Genomic DNA, 20757 nt, shown 5'->3' with positions numbered 1-20757 from the left:
CAGACCATGTGGTAAAGGGTAAAGGTAAAGGGACCCCTGACCGTTAGGTCCAGTCGTGGCCGACTCTGGGGTTGCGGCGCTCATCTCGCTTTATTGGCCGAGGGAGCCGGCGTACAGCTTCCGGGTCATGTGGCCAGCATGACTAAGCCACTTCTGGCGAACCAGAGCAGCACATGGAAACGCCATTTACCTTCCCGCCAGAGCGGTACCTATTTATCTACTTGCACTTTGACATGCTTTCGAACTGCTAGGTTGGCAGGAGCTGGGACCGAGCAACGGGAGCTCACCCCGTCGTGGGGATTCGAACCGCCAACCTTCTGATCGGCAAGTCCTAGGCTCTGTGGTTTAACCCACAGCGCCACCCAAATCCCATATTTTGAAAAAAATAATGAACGAATTCCTATGCCTCACAAATAACCCACAGATGCATTTTAAATAAAAGGACACATTCTACTCATGTAAAAACACACTGATTCCCGGACTGTCCGCGGGCCGGATTGAGAAGGCGATTGGGCCGCATCCCGCCCCCGGGCCTTAGGTTGCCTACCCCTGCCATAGACACAGGACATAATACAGATTTGAATCTCTGGGGGAAACTTTGGAAGAGCAATTTGAAGTTCACAGCACGTTATTCCTTGAAGAAGAACTACCTGGAAATGAAAACAAAAAAAATTCCTTCCAGTAGCACCTTAAAGACCAACTAAGTTAGTTCTTGGTATGAGCTTTCGTGTGCATGCACACTTCTTCAGATACACTGAAACAGAAGTTGCCAGATCCTTCTATATAGTGAGAGGGTGGGGAGGGGTATTACTCAGAAGGGTGGTGGAAATGGGTGATTGGCAGATTGCTGTGATGAGCCTGTTGACGACTCTTAACGACTGCAATAGGTCTTACAGGAAAAAGCAAGGGGTGAGAAGGTGAAAAATGGCTTTGTCATGTATAATGAGATAAGAATCCAATGTCTTTGTTCAGACCAGGTCTCTCCATGGTTTTAAGTTTGGTAATGAGTTGCAATTCAGCAGCTTCTCTTTCCAGTCTATTTCTGAAATTCCTTTGTAGTAAAACAGCTACTTTGAGATCTTGTATAGAATGTCCTGGGAGATTGAAGTGTTCTCCTACTGGTTTCTCTGTCTTGTGATTCTTGATGTCAGATTTATGTCCGTTTATTCTTTGGCGTAAGGTTTGGCCTGTTTGTCCAATATAGAGAGCTGAAGGACACTGTTGGCATTTGATGGCATACACAATGTTAGACGATGAGCAATTAAATAGTCCCGAGATGGTATGTGTGATGTTGTTGGGGCCAGTAATGGTGTTGTCCGGGTGTATGTGGCAGCAAAGTTGGCATCTGGGTTTATTGCAGGCTCTGGTGCCAGTGTCCGTGTTAAGTCTGGTTGTAGTATTATTGTGGGTTAGGAGTTGTTTAAGATTGGGTGGCTGTCTGTAGGCAATGAAAGGTCTTCCTCCCAGAGCTTGAGAAAGAGAACTGTCATTGTCCAGGAGACAATGTCAATTGTCCAGGAGATACTAGCTACTATGGATGTGGAATCTCTGTATACCAACATCCCACACAACGATGGTTTACAAGCTATAAGGAGCACCAATATCTGTACCTGGAAATGATTTATAGATGATATTCAACTCTGAGTAGACTTGCTAAAATGTATAAGTCCGAATCAGATAATTGCTGGGGATGTAAAGAGGTGGAGGGAACGTTCTTTTGTATGTGGCAGACTTGTAAAAGAGTATTGGGAAATGATATAATGAACTGAAAAAAATGTTTAAAAGCACATTCGAAACACACACACACACACCCAGAGTCCTTTCTGTTGGGAATAATTCAGAGGGAAATTCCCAGGTGTCAAAAAAGATTATTTATGTATGCCACTACTGCAGCCTGTGTTTTGCTAGCCCCCAAATGGAAAACAAGCGAGGTCCCAACCAAAGAAGAATAGCAACTTAAGTTGACAGAATACGCACAACTTGCGGACTTATAGAAAAAGAGAACAAGAAGAACATACGTTTAAAGAAGACTGGAAAATGTTTATTGAATATATAGGTGAAAAATTTGTACATTTGAAAATGCTGGTAGCATTAAGATAAATTCAAGAGTGTAAATAAGTTTTGATGGATGTAATAATGGAATACTGAATGGTTTAGTTTATACAAAATATGCAGGGATGTATGGTATGCAAAATGAACCACAGAAAGAGAAGAAGGGATGTCATTAATTTAAGGTTGTTTAAATGAATATTTTGAAATGTAAATTAGAACAATTTAATAATAATTAAGAGAGAGAGAGAGAGAACGAACTTGTAGGGTCAGATGGAGACCTTGATAAATGACCTAAGTCAGGGATGCCCTAACCTCAGCCCCAGGGGATGAATGTGGCTCCCAGACCTCTATATCTGGTCCTTGGGACTCTCTCCCGACCACACTCTCATCAGTCTCAAGTGCTTTTGCCTGGCTGGATTCATATAATCATAGACCCAAAGAGTTGGAAGGGGCCGATGGGTCATCTAGTCCAACCCTCTGCAATTCAGGAAACTCAGCTACAGCATCCCTGACAGATGGCCATCCAACCTTTACTTAAAAGCCCCCAAGAAAGGAGAGTACACCACCTCCCGAGGCAGACCATTCCACTGTCAAACAGCTCTTACTGTCAGAAAGTCCCCCCCCCATATGTTTCATGTGACAACAGCCACATAAAATGCTACTAGTCCAGAGGTGGAAAGATGCTACTAGCCCAGAGATGGAAAGAAGACAACATCTTGACAAGAGAGGAATGGGCAAACCAAGCTGTTGGACTATGCCAAAATATCAAAACTAACCAGAAAGCTCAGGAACCAAGAGGATCAAAACTTCACTAAACAATGGGGAAAATTTATAATTTATCTAGGAGACTACTGTAAGCTGATGAAAACATTTGTAGGATTCTAATAACGCTTGCAATGTAGCAAATATTATGGACAATATAGAGATATAAGATATGTATTATGAAATAATATCCAGTTGAGAAGGTATACAATAGGACTCATGGAGGGGAAGGTGGGAAGTCCAGAGATTTGAAGATATCTCTAAATATGGATATGTAATTTGGATTGTCATAATTCTATATTTGTAAAATCAAATTAAAATTACACACACACACACACATATATATATATCTCAAGGGGTGTCACATGGAGGATGGAGCCAGCTTGTTTTCTCCTTCTCCAGAGGGTAGGACTCGAACCAATGGCTTCAAGTTATGGGAAAGGAGATTCCGACTAAACCTCAGGAAGAACTCTCTGACAGTAAGAGCTGTTTGACAGTGGAGCGGGCTCATTTGGGAGGCTGTGGGCTCTCCTTCCTTGGAGGTTTTTAAGCAGAGGTCTGGATGAGATTCCTGCATTGCAGGGGGTTGGACTAGATGACCCATGGGGTCCCTTCCAACTCTACAATTCTATGATTCTATGCTCTACGGACGGAGCTACTTGAGAGCCTCTGCCAGCCAGTGTAAACAGTACTGTACTGAGCCAGATGGACCAAAGAGCAGCTTCCTATTGCAGGATAGCGATTTTAAAAAGGTTTATGGTGGATGGTTTTTTAAAAAAAGACAAAACAAAACAGGCTTCATTTTAAAGGGGGGTGGGTGGGAAACTCACTTTTTACTGAGTCTTTTTCCATGCTCTCCCGAGTCTGCCCATCTTTCCGTTTCAATTCAGCTGTAAAAATTGGCTGTCAGATTCGACTTGGCGTGCCGAGCCAGGAGCTTAAGAGCAACGGAGAGTTGGAGGAAGTGAGGAGAACATTTCAAGAGCACCGCATTTTAGGCTGCTTTCCATTTCCCAGTATGGGCTTGGAGGGTTTCTTCCCACGCATAGAGACCTTCCAGGTTCACCTTTTTAAAGCTACAGTTCTCTCTTGGTCAGGGAAGCTGTGGGACTTGTTTTAAAAAAGCACAGCGCGCGCACACACACAAGAGCACATAGAGATATTCCTTTGATTGCAGGAGGCATCTTTGGCACTCGGAAAGACTGGAAATTGCCAGAGACTTTTCAGAAAAAAGAAGGGGCTTAACTACAAAGGAGGAGAGAGAATTTCTTTCAGAGGTGGGAAGGAGGCGAGACAATTGAATAACAGCCTCCTGATCTCTATCAGAGTCAATAACGGGCTCCAATTGATGCTGCCTGCCTTTGAGCAGAAAGCTCTTAATCCCCCTCCCAGTCTATCCAATTATACTTGAGTGACATGTGTTTTCCATAAAGGAAGACCAGATCAACACACACACACATACAAACACACACAGCATCAGTGGCTACTGGTCATGATGGTTGTGCTCTGCCTCTACAGTTAGAGGCAGTAAAGGGTTCTGAATACCAGTTGCTGGAAACCACAGGAAGGGAGAGGGTTGTTGTGCTTGGAGGCTAACCATTGAGGCATCTGGTTAGCCACTGTGAAAACAGGATGCTAGACAGATCACTGGCCTGATCCAAAAAGACTTTCATGTTTTTAAGTATTCATCATCATCATCAGTTACAGTATTTTTCGCTCCATAAGACGCACCTAATTTTTAGAGGAGGGGAAAGCCCTGTTTTGGAGGGGATCAGCTCACAGTTGTGCAGCTTCTTTTGCAAAGGGGGAAAAGCCCCTTTTTTGAGGATAAGCTCAAAGTTGTTGAGCTTACTTTGCAAAGGGAAAAAATCCTGGTTTTATGGGGTTCAACTCACAGTTCTGCAGCTTCTTTAGGAAAGGAAAGGGAGCCATTTCTACAGTTTCAAGACAGATAATCTAATCAGCCAGTCACATATCACTGGGGAAACAAATGGCCTCCATCTGCAGAACATTCAACAATGGAGGCCTGGGCAAGGGGGTGTGGCCAAAAAGGGAGCCAGCAACCGACCACACATTTGCTCTATAAGTGCGTCTTATGGAGCAAAAATACAGCATTATTTATACTGCACCCATCTGGCTGGGTTTACCCAGCCACTCTTTGTGGCTCCCAACAGAATATTAAAAACACAATAAAACATCACACATTAAAAACTTCCCTAAACAGGGCTGCCTTCAGATGTTTTCTAAAAGTCAGGTAGTTGTTTATTTCCTTGACATCTGATGGGAGGGCGCTACTACAGAGAAGGCCCTCTGCCTGGTTCCCTGTAACCTCACTTCTCGCAGTGAGGGAACTGCCAGAAGGCCCTCTGAGCTGGACCTCGGTGTCTGGGCTGAACGATGGGGGTGAAGACACTCCTTCAGGTATACTGGGCTGCGGGCTTTAATTTAAGAGGAGCCTCCATGGATCAGAAAGAGGATCAGTCAGGATAAAGCTATCAATGGTTACTACTAGTGATGGCTGACGTCTGGTTTTTAACATTGTGATAGATCACCAACAAAACATCATGGGATAGTGATATATCACAATGCCTGAAATAAGGATGGAGCTATGTAATTTTGTTGTATCTATATGCAGGAGTCGGTAAAGGGACAGCTGAAGGATGAGCGATTTGCTAGGAAATGGATGTTAATTAGAGATAAATCTGCAAAATAAGCAGCATGCAAAAGGGAATGAATTTGAATATATCTGAGAGTGGGAAGCCAGTTTTTGAAGAAAAATTGGATTACGCTAATTTTGATTTGGTTTGGATGTGTTATAAATTTGAAAATGGGAAAAAAATAATTGGCAAGAGGAAAAAAGAAGAAAAGGATGGAGCTATGGAGAGGCATTGTCTGGCTTTGTGGTTTTTCCCACATTGTGATTTTTTTGCGTAGCGTTCACACACACAAACACACACAAAATCATGCATGATTCACGATATATTGCCAGGTCAAAAATTATGAAACAGATATCACGACTTCAAAATGGTTTTGCATGATATACTGATATATCCTAGTCATCCTGGCTATGGTTTGCCTCCACGGACAAAGACAGTAATGCTTCTGGATATCAGTTGCTGGAAGCTGCATAAGGGGAGAGGGCTCTTGGGCTTGAGGGTTTCCAGGTGGCCCCTGTGAGGAGGATGCTGGACCAGAGCACCTTACCAGCATCCCGCTCCCGTAAGTGGCCAGCGAGTTTGTGATATCTAGTGGAGCATTCAAAGTGCTTCAAGGCTATCAGAGTTGGGAACCATGGAATTGGACAGTAGGTTATAAATCTAGTAAGATGAAATAGAAATAATAATAATAATAATAATAATAATAATAATAATAATAATAATAAATTTTATTTATATCCCACCCTCCCCAGCCGAAGCTGGGCTCAGGGCGGCTAACAACACTAAAACAATGCAACATTATAAAAACATTATAAAAATTAATTAAAATACAAATTGATGGCAACCATAAACTAAAGTTTTCTAAAGATTGCCAAAGGAGGGAGTCAGGCTGCGCCCTGACCAAAGGCCTGGTGGAACAGCTCTGTCTTGCAGGCCCTGCGGAAAGATGTCAAGTCCTGCAGGGCCCTTGTCTCTTGCAACAGAGCGTTCCACCAGGTTGGAGCCGCAACCAAAAAAGCTCTGGCTCTAGTTGAGGCCAGCCTAACCTCTCTGTGGCCTGGGACCTTCAAGATGTTTACTGCTTCTGATACTGTGGGTAGCACACATCTGTCAACACCAGCAGCCATTCACAGCCTTGCCCTCTATGAATTTGCCTAGTGTTATTTCTTTCTGTGTCAAATCTCTACCCCACCCTTCCTTCCAAAAGAGCCTGGGGCGGCAAGCAACAAGCGATAAAATATTTGAAAAAGAATTCCAGTACAGATGTCGACCAGGAAGATCTCAACTTAAAAGGGTTTTGTGTCCCCGACTCCAAAAGAGGAAGGTCTTTGGTAGGTGCTGAAATGACAACAGACTGTGTAATATTTACCAGGAGGAGGGAAATTCAAAAGGTAATAATAATAATAATTTTTATTTATACCCCGCCCTCCCCAGCCAAGGCCAAGCTCAGGGCAGCTAACAAGCAATAATAAAAACAAGTTGAATGAATACAACTTAAAAACAAGATTAAAATACAGCATTAAAATATTGAAACATCAAAATATTAAAATGCAGCCTCATCACAGGAGGAAAAAGGGAAAAGGGAAAAGAAAGAGGGGGAGGGAATCAAACTGGCTCCAAGCCAAAGGCCAGGCGGAACAATTCTGTCTTACAGGCCCTGTGGAAAGAGATCAGATCCTGCAGGGCCCTGGTCTCATGAGGCAGAGCGTTCCACCAGGCTGGAGCCAGTGTTGAGAAAGCCCTGGCTCTGGTTGAAGCTAATCTAACTTCCTTAGGGCCCGGGACCACTAGGGTGTTGCTATTTAGGTAGGCACCACAACGTAAGAAGAGCCTCCTGGATCAGGCTATTGGCCCATCTTGTCTGGCATCCTGTTCTCCCAGTGGGCCCCCAGAGGCTTGTGGGAAACCCCTAGACCAGGGGTCGGCAAGGCTTACCAGCCATGGGCCAGATCACTCCCATGGAGATCATCCGTGGGCTGGGCCGGTGCAGCGCGACGCCGAAAATTGAGTCTGCGCATGTCTGCGGTGCTGGAAATCGCTTCTGCACATGCCCAGATGCCGAAAATCGCCCCTGAGCAGGTGCGATTTTTGGCATCTGGGCATGCACAGAAGTGATTTCCTGTATCTTCGTGTGTGCAGACACAATTTCCGGCACTGCTCGGCAAGTCCCCGTGCCGCGCTGTGCCAGTTTAGAGCAGCACGCAGTGGGACTTGTTGAGCGGGCAGCTCAGTTCGGAGGTGGCTTGTAGGCTGGTAAAATGGTCTTCATGGGCCACATCCAGCCCATGGGCTGCACGTTGCCAACCCCTGCCCTAGACAGAACCCAAGCACAAGAGCACTCTCCCCTTCTGTGGTTTCCAGCAACTGGTATTCAGAAGCGTAGCACCTCGGACAGCAGCCAGTGATAGCTTTCTCCTCTGTGAATTTGTCTAATCCTCTTTTAAAGGCATCCAACCTGGTTGCCATCACTGCCTCCTGTGAGAGTTAGTTCCATAGTTTAACCAGGTGAAAGGCAAAAGTAAAGGACCCCTGGATGGTTAAGTCCAGTCAAAGGCGACTATGGAGTTGTGGTGTGCATCTCGCTTTCAAGCCAAGGGAGCCAGCATTTGTCCACAGACAGCTTTCCAGGGCATGTGGCCAGCATGACGAAACCACTTGTGGCACAATGGAACACCGTGATGGAAACCAGAGTGCACGAAAATGCCATTTACCTTCCCGCCACAGAGGTACCTATTTATCTACTTGCACCAATGTGCTTTCGAACTGCTAGGTTGGCAGGAGCTGGGACAGAGCAACGGGAGCTCACTCTGTCATGGGGATTCGAACCGCTGACCTTCTGATCAGCAAGCCCGAGGCTTAGTGGTTTAGACCACAGCGCCAACCCGCATCTGCACTGCATGAAGAAGGACTTCCTTTTAACTATCCTGAATCTTCCAACGTTCAGCTTTATCGGATGTCCCCCAATGCCCGCAGACAGCTGAACTAGCCTGAAAGCCTCTCTGGTTTTGCAGCCTAGATCTGCTTGAACTCACATCCTCAGAAGCTCGGCCGGGTATTCCTCTCCCTTCCTCCTCGCCCTCAACATCAGGTGTGTCAAACGCCAGCCTTGATGCTTCTGGAGCATCCAGATGGCCAGAGAACATTGCTCCTTCTCGCCCAGCCTCGGCACGCCTGCAGTCCTCTTCCAACAATGCTTCAGCAGAGAGATCACCCCACCTTTTTGGCTGCAAGGAATGTTCTCCATTAACAAGGCCTGGCAAAGTTCAAGGCCTTCGTTGTGCCAGCTCACAGAGCGTGCGGCCCCCGGGCAGATGGCAGGGGAAAGGTGTGGAGCCACTGTGTGCTTAGCAAAGTGGTTTTGCTTTTAAAATGCACAAACACACACCACAACCCACATATGACCAGGTGTTCAAGGGGGAAGGCATAAGAACCTGAGACGAGCCTGCTGGATCCAGCCTATGGACTAGTCTAGCATCCTGTTCTTACAGTGGCCAACCAGATGCCTCTTCTGGGAAACCTGTAAGCAGGATCTGGGCTCTCTTTTCCCTCCTGAGGTTTCCAGCAACTGGTGTTCAGAAGCATTGCTGCCTCTGACCGTGGAGGAAGAGCGTAGCCATTCTGACTAGCAGCCATTGATAGCTTTGGTGTTGGTCACTGCCTCCTGTGGAAGCGCATTACACAGGAGCTCAGCAACTTGGAGGAAAAAGTGGGATAGAAGTGCAATAGATATAGGACACAATATAGATTTTAACCTCTGGGGAAAACTCTGGAAAAGCGACTTGAAGTTTACTGCGTGCTATTCTTTGAAGGTGAACTACCTGAAAATGATTTGCAGATGGTATTTAACTCCGAGTGACTTTGCTAAGATGCATAAGACTGAATCAGATAAGTGCTGGAGATGCAAAGAGGTGGGGGGAACGTTCCTTCGCATGTGGTGGACTTGTAAAAGGGTAAAAGAGTACAGTGGTAATAACAATAACAATAATTTTATTATTTCTACCCCGCCCATCTGGCTGGGCTTCCCCAGCCACTCTGGGCAGCTTCCAACAAAATATTTAAATACAGTAATGCATCAAACATTACAAGCTTCCCTAAACAGGGCTGCCTTCAGATGGTACCTCCGGTTATGAACTTAATTCGTTCCGGAGGTCCATTCTTAAGCCGAAACCATTCTTAACATGAGGTGCGCTTTCGCTAATGGGGCCTCCCACTGCTGCCGCTCCACCGGTGCGTGATTTCCGTTCTCATCCTGGGGCAAAGTTTGCAACTAGGGGCATCTACTTCCAGGTAAGCGGAGCTCGCTACCTGAAGCATTCATAAGGAGGATGGTATGTAAACCAAGGTTCCACTGTACTGGGAAATGATCCATAATGAATTGAAAAAAAATGTTTCAAAGTACTTTCCCCCCCAAAAAACCAGAGTACTTTCTGTTGGGGATAATTCAAGCTGAAATTCCCAGGTGTCAAAAAAGGTTATTTATGTATGCCCTTGTTCTGTTAGCCCCAAAATGGAAAACGAGTGAGGTCCCAACCAAAGAAGAATGGCAACTTAAGCTGACGGAATCTGCACAACCTGCAGACTTCACATATAGAATAAGAGAACAAGAAGAACATACGTTTAAAGAAGACTGGAAAGCGTTTATTGAATATATGGGAAATAATTGTTACAGCTGAAAACGCTGGCAGCATTAAGATAAATTCAAGAGTGTAAATAAGTTTTGATGGATGCAATAATGGAATACCGATTGGTATAGTTTTTGTAAAATATGCAGGGATTTGTGATATGTAAAATGAACCACGGAAAGAGAAGGGAAGTCACTGATATTTTAAGGATGAGTAAAATGAGTATTTTAAATTGCAAAACAGAAAATTTAATAAAAATTATATATGTGTGTGTGTAATAAATAAATATTAGAGGCTGTGTGTAATGCTAGTAAACCCACTGATGCTAGCAAACATGACAAGCCTAGGTTCATTAAGTTAAAGGGGTCTACTCTGAGTAGGACTTCAGCCTCCGCCAGTGTGACCATGTCCCAGTGTGAGGTAGTCGGTTTTTAATATTTCACTGTAAGTCACCCAGGGAATGTTTATGGATGGGCTGGCCGTATCAGTCTGAATAATAATAATGCAGCAAGCAGTGCCTCATATTCCGTGGGCAGGATGAAGACCTTTGCTCTTCACAAGGCTCTTACCGAGTAAAAGCCAGGCAAGGGGTGCATCAGGTGAAAAAACCATACAATGAACTATTCATGGGCAGTGGATGCCAGGGCCGCTGTTCAGCATTAATTGGCTTGCCGGACCCCAAACAAACGTCTATCAAAACCCATTATTCAGCGTCCAACAGAGCAGGGGTGAAAAAACAGTGCCCCCCCCCAGGGTCTCCCCATCTGGCCCATGGCCTCCCTGGCTCGCCCGCTCCTACTCATTATCCAGCACTGGAATAAGTCTTGGAAGAAAACATGCCATCGAAAACAAAAGGAGCTTCCGCCAGCCTGATTGAAATATGTGAAGATTTGGGGGGTGTTTATGGTCAAGGAGGGAAAGGTTAACACCTCCACTCAAAACCAGACCCATTTAGGCTCCCCCCCCCAACACACACACATTCAGACACACCTTCTACTGTTTCAATGGAAGGCTATTCCTAAGCCTTATCTACCCCCCAATGTCAAAAGTGTGGCATTTACTGAAACTGTGGAGTAACGGCACCTTTTTCTTTAAAAAGAAAAGAAAAAAGGAAGTGGTTGTATCCAATTAATGGTAGATCCAGTGCTTTTTCTGGGGGGGACGCAGGGGTACACATACCCCTAAACATTTTGTGAATGTTTTGTCCCTTTACTGTATTTATTTCCCCCAATTTGAACTATAAAATGGTGATTTTCTTGAGTCAAAATGAGAGTACAGTGGTACCTCGGGTTACAGACGCTTCAGGTTACAGACTCTGCTAACCCAGAAATAGTACCTCGGGTTAAGAACTTTGCTTCAGGATGAGAACAGAAATCACACGCCGGTGGCGTGGCGGCAGGGGGAGGCTCCATTAGCTAAAGTGGTACCTCAGGTTAAGAACAGTTTCAGGTTAAAAACAGACCACCGGAACAAATTAAGTTCTTAACCCGAGGTACCTCTAAACATTTTTATTTTTATTTTAGAAAAAAAGCACTGGGTAGATCAGGCTTCCTCAACCTCAGCCCTCCAGATGTTTTGAGACTACAGTTCCCATCATCCCTGACCACTGGTCCTGCTAGATAGGGATCATGGGAGTTGCAGGCCAAAAACATCTGGAGGGCTGAGGTTGAGGAAGCCCGGGGTAGATCCAATTAAACTATGGAACTCACTGCCACAAGAGGCAGCGGCGACCACTGTCAATGGCTTTAAAAGAGCATTAGACAAATTCATGGAGGAAAGGGCTATCAATGGAAACTAGCTATGATGAACATTGCTTTGCCTTCACATTTGGAGACAGTGATGCTTCTGAATACCTATTACTGGAAGCCACAGGAGGGAAGGGGGCATTTGTGCTGATGTCCCGCTTGTGGGTTTCCCACAGGAATTTGCATGGCCCCTGTGAGAGCAGGATGGGCCTAAGTTAAGGATGCCAATTAACTTCAATGGTCTTGTTATAAGAAAAACTGTTCCCCTTCACTTATGGGGTATTCTGGAGCACGTATAGAGTCCTTAAGTGGGTTCCCTATCGGTAGGAAGAAACAGAGGCCAACCAGAGTATATTGAGAAGCAAAGCGACTAGTAAGCCTGATCTTTATTCAAGGAACTGTTGCAACAGGGTCCTCACTCACCACATGCAGGAGGGAGGAGAACCCTGAACAATGGTGTGCAAGCCCTTATGCACACTTTTGAAATTGCCCAACCTGTAGCCCGACCACTCCCCCCCCCCAAAAAAAAATCATACATACATCACAGAAGGAGGCAGTCGCCAGCAGAATTCCTGCCTGCCAGGATACCTGACAATGGTCACTGACTGCAATACCTAGGCAGTCTGCAGGGGCAGAGAAAGGGGGTGCGGTAGGGGCAGGTTGCCCCAGGTGTAACCACTGAGGGGGTGACAAAACGGCGGGCGGTACTCACCGTGGGGCCTGCAACACGCCCGAGCCACAAGTCTCTCCTGGGAGTGAAGCGGTAGCTGGGGCACCTGCAGGCTCCGCGATGCCCCAAACAGTCTGCCAGCTGCCTCCCCCCCCCCCCAAGCTGTAGGGTGGCTGACTGGGAGGAGGCAGGCAGACTCCTTGGAGGCCCCATGGAGCGTGCTGCCCCAGCTGGCCCTGCCCCTGGGCACAGGGCACACGTGTCGCCCCAGGACCCCGGTCGGCTTGCTCTGCCATTGGCAGTCTGGCCATTCTTCTGTGATGGTTAATACTTTAGTTCACAGGCTCACCCTATTCATACACACAGGCTCACCCTATTCATACACCCTTAAAGACAGGATTTGCAAGCAAAAAGCCAATGGGAAGGCTTTCCCCATTTGCCTCCCTTACTGCAGAGGAATATTTGAAGTCATTGGGAGAGTCAAAATGGCTTCAGGATTGCTCTCCCGTCCTATTTCAGACACGTGGTTCATATATTTAGGTATGTGTGCATCTATGAATATTTATTCTATATTTGAGACCTTAAAATTCTTATAACAGTCTACTGTGAGCATTACAACCTGTAATATATGATACCAGGTGTGTGGGTGGGCTTGTGGGAAATGATTTCATAGGCTAAATCAGGGTCTCTCACTCCTAACTAGACCCATGGCCTTGTGTTCTCCACCACCGGTGTAGGAGTTTGAGAGAACCCACGTTCAGATCTCGCTCTGAGCCACGAAGCTCACTGGATGGCCATTGGCTAATCTGTCTCTGTTTACCTCCTAGAGTTGTTGTGAGGACAAACCTCTCCTCACAGAGAGGAGGAGAACGATTCAAGCTGCCTTCGGCTCCAAACTGGCATTCCACAGTTCTACAAGAGCCAGGAAAATAAATATGTAGATACCACTTCATTTCTCCCCAAAGAACAGCTCCGATTGTTCCCTAGTATTTTAGGCACATGGATAATTAATCTGAAAGGGACATTTCTCTCTCTGTTTTTTAAGATGCTGGCAGTGAAATCTATTTGATCTCATTTGCTGTCGATACATCCTACATTCGCTGAAACACTTCGGGGAAGCTTCCACAGTAAAAGCCACTTCTATTTTCGGTACTTAATTTAGCCTTGCTTATGCAGGGGGAATTTTTTTTCTTTCTTGAAAAAGCAACCCCTACCCACAGATCCTTCCTAAGCAGCCAAATAAAAGAAATTACATGCTTCTTGTTTTGACAGAATGAATCTATCATTAATATTTTCTAGCCAAGAATTCCAAGCTACAAGTTTTTAAAATTACTGAACACACTGGCTGGCAGCAAGTCTTCTGGGTTTCAAGCAGGGAATGTTTCCTACCCTACCTGGAAATGCGGGCAGCCAGCCATCCAATCTATGTTTAAAAGCCCCCAATGGAGAGTCCCCCACCTTGATCCAGAATCCTGCTGGATCGAGCCAAAGGCCCATCTAGTCCAGCTTCCTGGTCTCTCCGTTGTCAACCAGCTGCCCCAATGGGAAGCCCACAAGCAAGACCTTAGTGCAACAGTTGGAGCTCATCCAGACCTCAATTTGTGTCACATTTCTAGGCAGAGGTCTGCACTTCAAAGCTTTCTGTCTGAACGTTCAGTTGAAACATTTTTTGCTCCTGCCAAAATCCACTCTTTGCTGCTGAATCGGAGCAAACAGCAATCCCTGAATTGCCATTTGCTCCAATTTGGCAGCGAAGAGCAGGTTTTCACAGGGAAAGCACTGGGGCAAAAAAAAAGTGCTCGGAAAGGGTGCTTTAAAGGGCAGACCTGTACTTGCTGGGGGCAAAAGGCAAGTAAACCCCACCTGTGGTTTTCAGCAACCAGCATTCAGAAGTTCACTGCCTCCGATGGTAGAGGGGCAACCCAGCCCTTGTGGCTGGTAGACACTGATAGCCTTATCCTCTTTCATGATTTTTAAAGCCATCCACGTTTGTGCCCCTCGCTGCCTCTTATATTGCTATCTACCTGGATGATATCTCACAGAAGCTCCCTGTGGATTGGGCAGACTCGGCAAGGATGGTTTCATTTAACAGCTCGCAACTAACAGCCTCATGGAACCTCCACCTTGAAGGCAGCCTACCCCCGGAGGCCAGATCCTGCACAGACAAAGGAGAGAAAGCTATCCTCATCGTGCTTTCCTTCAAAGCCTCCTGGAGTCATCCATTGGAAATTAGATGCTGGTCCTAGATCGGCAGCGGGGAAACGGAGCGTGTTTGATCTAGGAAGGTTCTTCTTTTATGTTCCTAAATTTGTACTCTGGACATGTCTTCAAAAGCAAAGGAGATTGTTCCAAGCCTTGCTTTGTTCTTCCCCCTCTGCAGCTCAGAGTTATCTGAAGTCAAGCTTCTTCCTAGCTCACCCTCCACCTCCTGGTCAAATGCCAATAGAGAGACACAAACTCTGCGTTCCAAAACTCCATGCATATTTTAAGGGTCATTCTGGATAGCTTAAGGACCACCTGATCCCTTATATCCTTGAACAATCAGTGAGGTCTTTGAATGAGGCCAGATTCACACCACACATTTTAAGTGCGATGATACCACTTCAAACACTCATGCCCAAATAATTCTGGGTGCTCTCCTTTGTTCAGGGTGCTGAGAGCTGCTAGGAGGAACCCCTCCCACTCCCTGAGCTAGAATTCCCAGAACGGTTTAACAATTAATCCATCTTCCCAGGGATCTCTGGGAACTGTAGCTCTGGGAGAGGAATAGATGCCTCCTAACAACCCTCAGGACCCTTTACAAGCTACAGTTCCCAGGGTGGTTTGGAGGGGTGGGGAGAAGTCACGACTATTTAAAGTGGTATGATAGTGATTTAAATGTATGGTGCAGACAGGGCCTTATAAACAACATTCTGGATGGGATTGTTTGTTAAATTGGTCTGGGAATTGCAGCTCAGGGGAGGGAACAGGGAGTCTCCTAACAACTCTCAGCACCCCTAAAAAAAACAGTTCCCAGAACGCTTTTGGGGGAGACATGCCTGTTTAAAGTGTCATCATGGCACTTTAAATGTATGGTGTAATGTAGCTGGGGTCTCCGTTTCTGCCCCCCTGTGGGTCAACCGCATGACTTGCAACTACCAGAAGCCGTGCATTTGGTACATTGGGCTCAAGCCTGTGGAACTCCCTCCCACTTGAGATTAGACAGGCACGCTCTTCTGCTTAGCTTTCAGCGCACAACAAAGGCTTTCTCATTCCAGCAGGCATTTTAAAGTAGCGTCTGGTTTTACCGCGACTTTTTATTTCCTTTATTCTCTGCGGGGTTCATATTTACGGGCGCAGCTGAGACATGCTGATGATTATGCCATATTTAAATAAATAACAGCACAAACCTAGATGGAAGCCTAGCAACTGAAGTCACTATTGCCTAGAAAAGGCCGGGAGAAACAGAATGAGAGTGAGAAAAGGGAGATTGATTTTCTCCGTCTTTTATCATACCGGGAAGCTTGTCATCAAATCTGGCTTTCTGCCTCGGAAGCGGAGGAATACAAATGGATGGACTGAAAAACTAGAATTCTTACCGGGGGGGAGGCAGAGAAGGGTTGACAGAGGCAGTGAGAGAAGACAGCACCGGAGTCCTGATGTGCGCTCCTTTCCACATAGCCAAGAAAAAACAAGTTACACATATTTCACTTTAAGTAGGGCAACCTCTCAACCAGCAAATTCCACCCCAGAGTCAGTGATACAGGGAATTTTCTAGGGAATTCCCTCCCCCAGAATTTCCTTCCCACCCCCACCCCCCGTGGAATTTTATTTCCACTTATGAACTATTTATAGTCCATATAGTTATGAACTATAAATAAATACATAAAATTCTAAATAAATCCTCCAGGAATTTGCCTAATCCTCTCTTAAAGCCATCCAAGTTGGCAGCTATCCCTGCTTCCCGTGGGAGCAAGTACCACAGTTTAAATATCCGCTGTGTGAAGGAGGACTTTCTCTTATCCATCCCGAGTCTTCCAACATTAGCAGAGGTGATCACTTTTTAATCACAGGTATTTGCCTGTGATTTATGCAGGCTCGTAACAGGGAGGTGGGCAAGGTGAGTAATTAAGCACAGGCTTCGGGAGGAAAAACCGGACGGGAGAATTTTCCTAATGAAGAAAGGGGATATTGGGAAGAGTTGGGGGCTGATCCTATGGTCACAGCTTTTAGGAAGCTCTAAACTGGGAGTGCAGGAACATACATGGGTAGGTGTTGTGGGTGAAGGACCTGTGGTTAGATTTGCAATGCTGAGCTCATTAGGATAACTGAGAAGAACACACACCACCTTTCCTTTCAAGAAGGAATACTAAGTGGGTTGTGGAACCGATAAAAGCCGGCAGCAAGATAACAAGGATAAAAATCAAGTTGCAAAAATAGAACTGCCCGTAATTGAAAGAGATCTTATTAAACATAAACAGCTGCATTGCAACACCCATAATTAAAATATGTAATAGGCGAGCCTATGAACACAGAATAACAAAACAACAATCAGAGCAGGAGACTCAAACCAGATCAGAGAAAGGTTTGTCAAAGCAGGTGTATCCTTGCAGCACGCCGGCACTGATGGGGCCGCTCATATTTCAACGGGGAGGCCAATCCACAACACTGGCACTACCAGGGGGAAAAGCCCGCTTTCAAGTTACTGCAAGCTGATAATCACCAGGCACTGGCAAACGTAACTGGGTTGCATTTCTTGATCTTAATGCCTTTATAGGCCAGATGGTCAATTCTTGTTGCACACAAACACACACTCCTGCAAGCTAGCCGAGTTTGATTCCGATGGCAGGGAAGATAAGGGGAGACCCAACCGTAGCTTTCAAATGGGTGAATGGCTGCCACACAGAGCATGGGAAGCTTATACCGAAATCAAACCACTGTCCCACCTAGCTCAGTACTGTCCACACTGATTGGCAGCAGCACACCAAGGTTCCGACAGGGGCTTCCCCAGCCCTAGTGAAGGACGGAACCTGCAAGCTTTTGCGTGCGAAGCAGGTGATCTTCTGCTGAGATCCCCACCGGAAAGAAAATAAGATTCATGGTTCTGATGGGATGACTCAGACGGGGGCAAATGAAGCTAGCTGCCTGATACAGAATCGGACCGCTGGTCCAAAGAGCTTGGTATTGTCTACACTGACTGGCAACAGCTCTCCAAGGGTTTCAGGCAGCTTTCTGTGTTCGTACAACTTGCACATCGCTTACCACTCCACTTTCTCTGTGGGAAACCTCAAACATAGCCAGACACCCAAGCAGGACGATGCTTAGAGGGAGCTGGGGTGGAAAGGGAAACCACAACTAATCCCACTGTCCCCAAGGGATGCTGCCTTATCTCAAGTCAAGACTATTAGCCCGCCTAGTAAGAGCTGTTCGACAGTGGAAAGGACTCCCTCAGGAGGCGGGGGACTCTCCTTCCATGGTTTAAGCAGAGGTTGGATGGCCACCTGTCATGGATGCTTTAGCTGAGATCCCTGCATTTCAGGGGGGTTGGACTAGATGACCCTCGGGGTCCCTTCCAACTCTACAGTCCTATGATTCTAGTTCCATGCTGTCAATACTGACCAGCAGAAGCTCTCTAGCCTTTTTTGTAATCTCCCCCAGCCCTGCGCAGAACCTGAACCTGGGGCCTCCCCCCCTACATGCAAAACGCGTTTTCCTAACACTGAGCTCAGACCCTTTCCCTTCAAAATAACACAAGGTTCTAGTCCTCATCGACTGGATTTAAATCAGAAACAAAGGAGGCTGCCTTATATAGTCTTGGCATATCAGTGGTATACATAATAATAAATAATAATAATAATAATAATAATAATAATAATAATAATAATAATAATAAATGAGTCAGACCCAATGGTCCATTGAGCTCTGCACTGACCAGTTTCAAACAGTTTCCCCCAGAACTACCTGGAGATGCCAGGGATCAAACCTGGGGACATCCTGCACAGAGAGTGGTTCCTCTCCCACTGAGCCATGGCTGGATCAAGCTAACTTGCCACCTATCTCTTTATATCCTCCCCGCTATCCACAGCTACCAACCAGACGCTTCTGGGAAGACTAAGCAGAAGGTGAAGGCAACAGCGATCTCCTAGCCAGGCTCCGCATCATCAAACATATGCCACTGAAACGTCCACACTTCATAAAACATATTTGCTCGGTTCAGAGTCTTTAAATAAAGCAAGCAGGTGAGAGCTTTTACCCGGCGTCGGCACATAGGAAGTACAACAGATCAGACCACTGGCCCATTTAGCTCAGGACTGTCTGCCCTGACTGACCATGGATCTCCAGGTTTTCAGAGAGGGGACAATCTCAGTGCTACCTGGAGATTTCAGGGATTGAACCTGCAACCTTCTGCATGCAAAGCAGATGCTCTACCACTGAGCTATGGTCTTCTTCCGCAGGAGAGCCCTATTGGGAACTGGGGAAGTGACTTACCCCCCCCCCCCATTTAGTGAGCTTCTAATTGAGGAGTGCCGTTCTTCATGTTACTGAAAGATTTGAATTAGTGGTCGTTTGCCTCCCTTGGGACACCCTCTCCCCACCAGTGCTGTTTCACGCATCTTCATTTTTCCTCCACCTCTCGCTTTACTCCAAAAAGTTGTTTTTTAAATATCAAGTTTGATTCCTACCTCTTGGTTGGACACAGGATCACTTTTGTTTAGCTGAAGCCGGCAGAAGATGGCAAGGGGAAAACTTCTCTTCTCAGCAGAAGCTGGGGTAGTGGGGGGTGCCGCAAACAACCTCCCACAAAGCACACACGCCAACAACACTCTTTTGAGCCAGGATCAGGGCACCAGCCTCCTCCCTTCCTCTAGAGCAGAGTCAAGGTGCCAGAGAAATTTAATCTCTAGGCAGGTTTCAAGGGGATCCCAGAAGGCACACCCCACTAATAAACAAACAAAACCCTTAGCAAGCAAAACACTCCCTTTTAAAGTATGGGGACACTTAGAATCACAGAAAGCAGGATAACCTTAATGCCTCACAAGCATTAGGCTATAATTATCTACTCCCAGCATAGCTACAGTGTAGAAAACACATTGACACCCCCCCCCAAAAAAAAATCCCATAGACAATGGCAAAAAAAACCTTGGGCACAGATTTGAGGCAAGACCTCTGATTTCATATTATGCTTTTGAATTTTTGTAAGTCGCTTGAAGGTTCCTTATACAGCATTGGGAGTATGATATCAAAATAATAATAACCTCCAATGCAGACTCAGGATAAACCACCCGCCCTCCAGCTGCGAAGACTTAGGAACGCCAGTTAGCACTTGGGAATCAATGGATACCACTAATGGGCACACACAAACACCCCTTCTCTCTCCCCAGCTGAAATACAGAAAGCTTGCTCACTCTCTAGGAACAGGTATATAGCCTAGCCTGCCGCCGCCCCCCCCCCCAAAAAATACATAGGGCATAAATTGAACCAAGGAAATCTGCCTCTTCGTCCCGACCAGCAAACCGATCTCCACTACAATCGCTGGCTCAGAAGCGGGCAACAAATAAAAAAGCACCCACCTCCCACAAACTAATTATAATAAATCTGAAGGCACTCCGTTGCAGAGCACGACCAGAGACCGCTACCTCTTTAGTGCTGGTGTGAGGGCGCTCAAGGGACCACTCCCTCATGAAAAGGAGAGGTGGGGAGACACCACGGGACAAAGGCGCCTTCCCCCAGCACGGCCAGGGCGCGCGTAGGCAAGTCAGGCAGCCATCCACCCGCGCTCCTCTCTCCAGGCTCCACGCCGGGAAGTAGCGCCCAGCTCACAAGCTTCCACCGGCTCCTGCCGCAGCTTTTTATACTCCGCCTCGGCTGCTTGGCTTCCGAGAACCCTGGCCTCTACCAACGCGTCGCCTGCAGGAGGGGAGGCAGAAGGGGCGCCGAACCCCTTCCCGGATTGTGCGCCTCCTGCGCCCGGCTCGCCTCCAGCTTCTCCAAATTGGAGAGCTTCGCGCGTAAGTGGGATGGAGGTGGGGGTGTATTTCATTTACGCACGACCCTCGCCTCCCCCTGCAAGGACGGGCGCGATGGTATAGCCTTTTGAGCGGGAGGGAGGAGGAGGAGCCCTCGGCGTGGAGGGGGAAAGGGGGATTTTAACCAGGGGGGAGAAGAAGGGGGGAAAGCGGCGGGGGGAACCGGTCTTTGTATAGTAGAGGTAAAATGCTTTTCGACAGTGGCTGTGGGCATACAGATGTTGCCGAACTACAATTCCCATC

At 46.6% G+C, this 20757-nt stretch overlaps 1 protein-coding gene across 3 annotated transcripts in view; it reads right to left on the bottom strand.

Moving 5' to 3' along the window:
* Positions 1 to 20405, bottom strand: part of DISP3 (dispatched RND transporter family member 3) — an 84055-nt gene extending 63650 nt beyond the window's left edge. For 2 of the 3 annotated variants that reach the window (XM_028740645.2, XM_028740647.2), the window contains exon 1: positions 20125 to 20405. In XM_028740645.2, coding sequence (XP_028596478.2) covers positions 20125 to 20169 — 45 coding nt within the window. In that variant the 5' untranslated portion in view covers positions 20170 to 20405. Of the gene's footprint in view, positions 1 to 19170; positions 19480 to 20124 lie in introns of those variants that run through there. The other variant, XM_028740648.2, reaches the window with a different exon arrangement.
* Between the last annotated feature and the right edge of the window lie 352 nt (positions 20406 to 20757).

Source organism: Podarcis muralis, chromosome 7 (assembly GCF_964188315.1).
Source record: "Podarcis muralis chromosome 7, rPodMur119.hap1.1, whole genome shotgun sequence".
Taxonomy (NCBI): domain Eukaryota; kingdom Metazoa; phylum Chordata; class Lepidosauria; order Squamata; family Lacertidae; genus Podarcis; species Podarcis muralis.
This window is presented reverse-complemented; position numbering and strand designations above follow the sequence as displayed.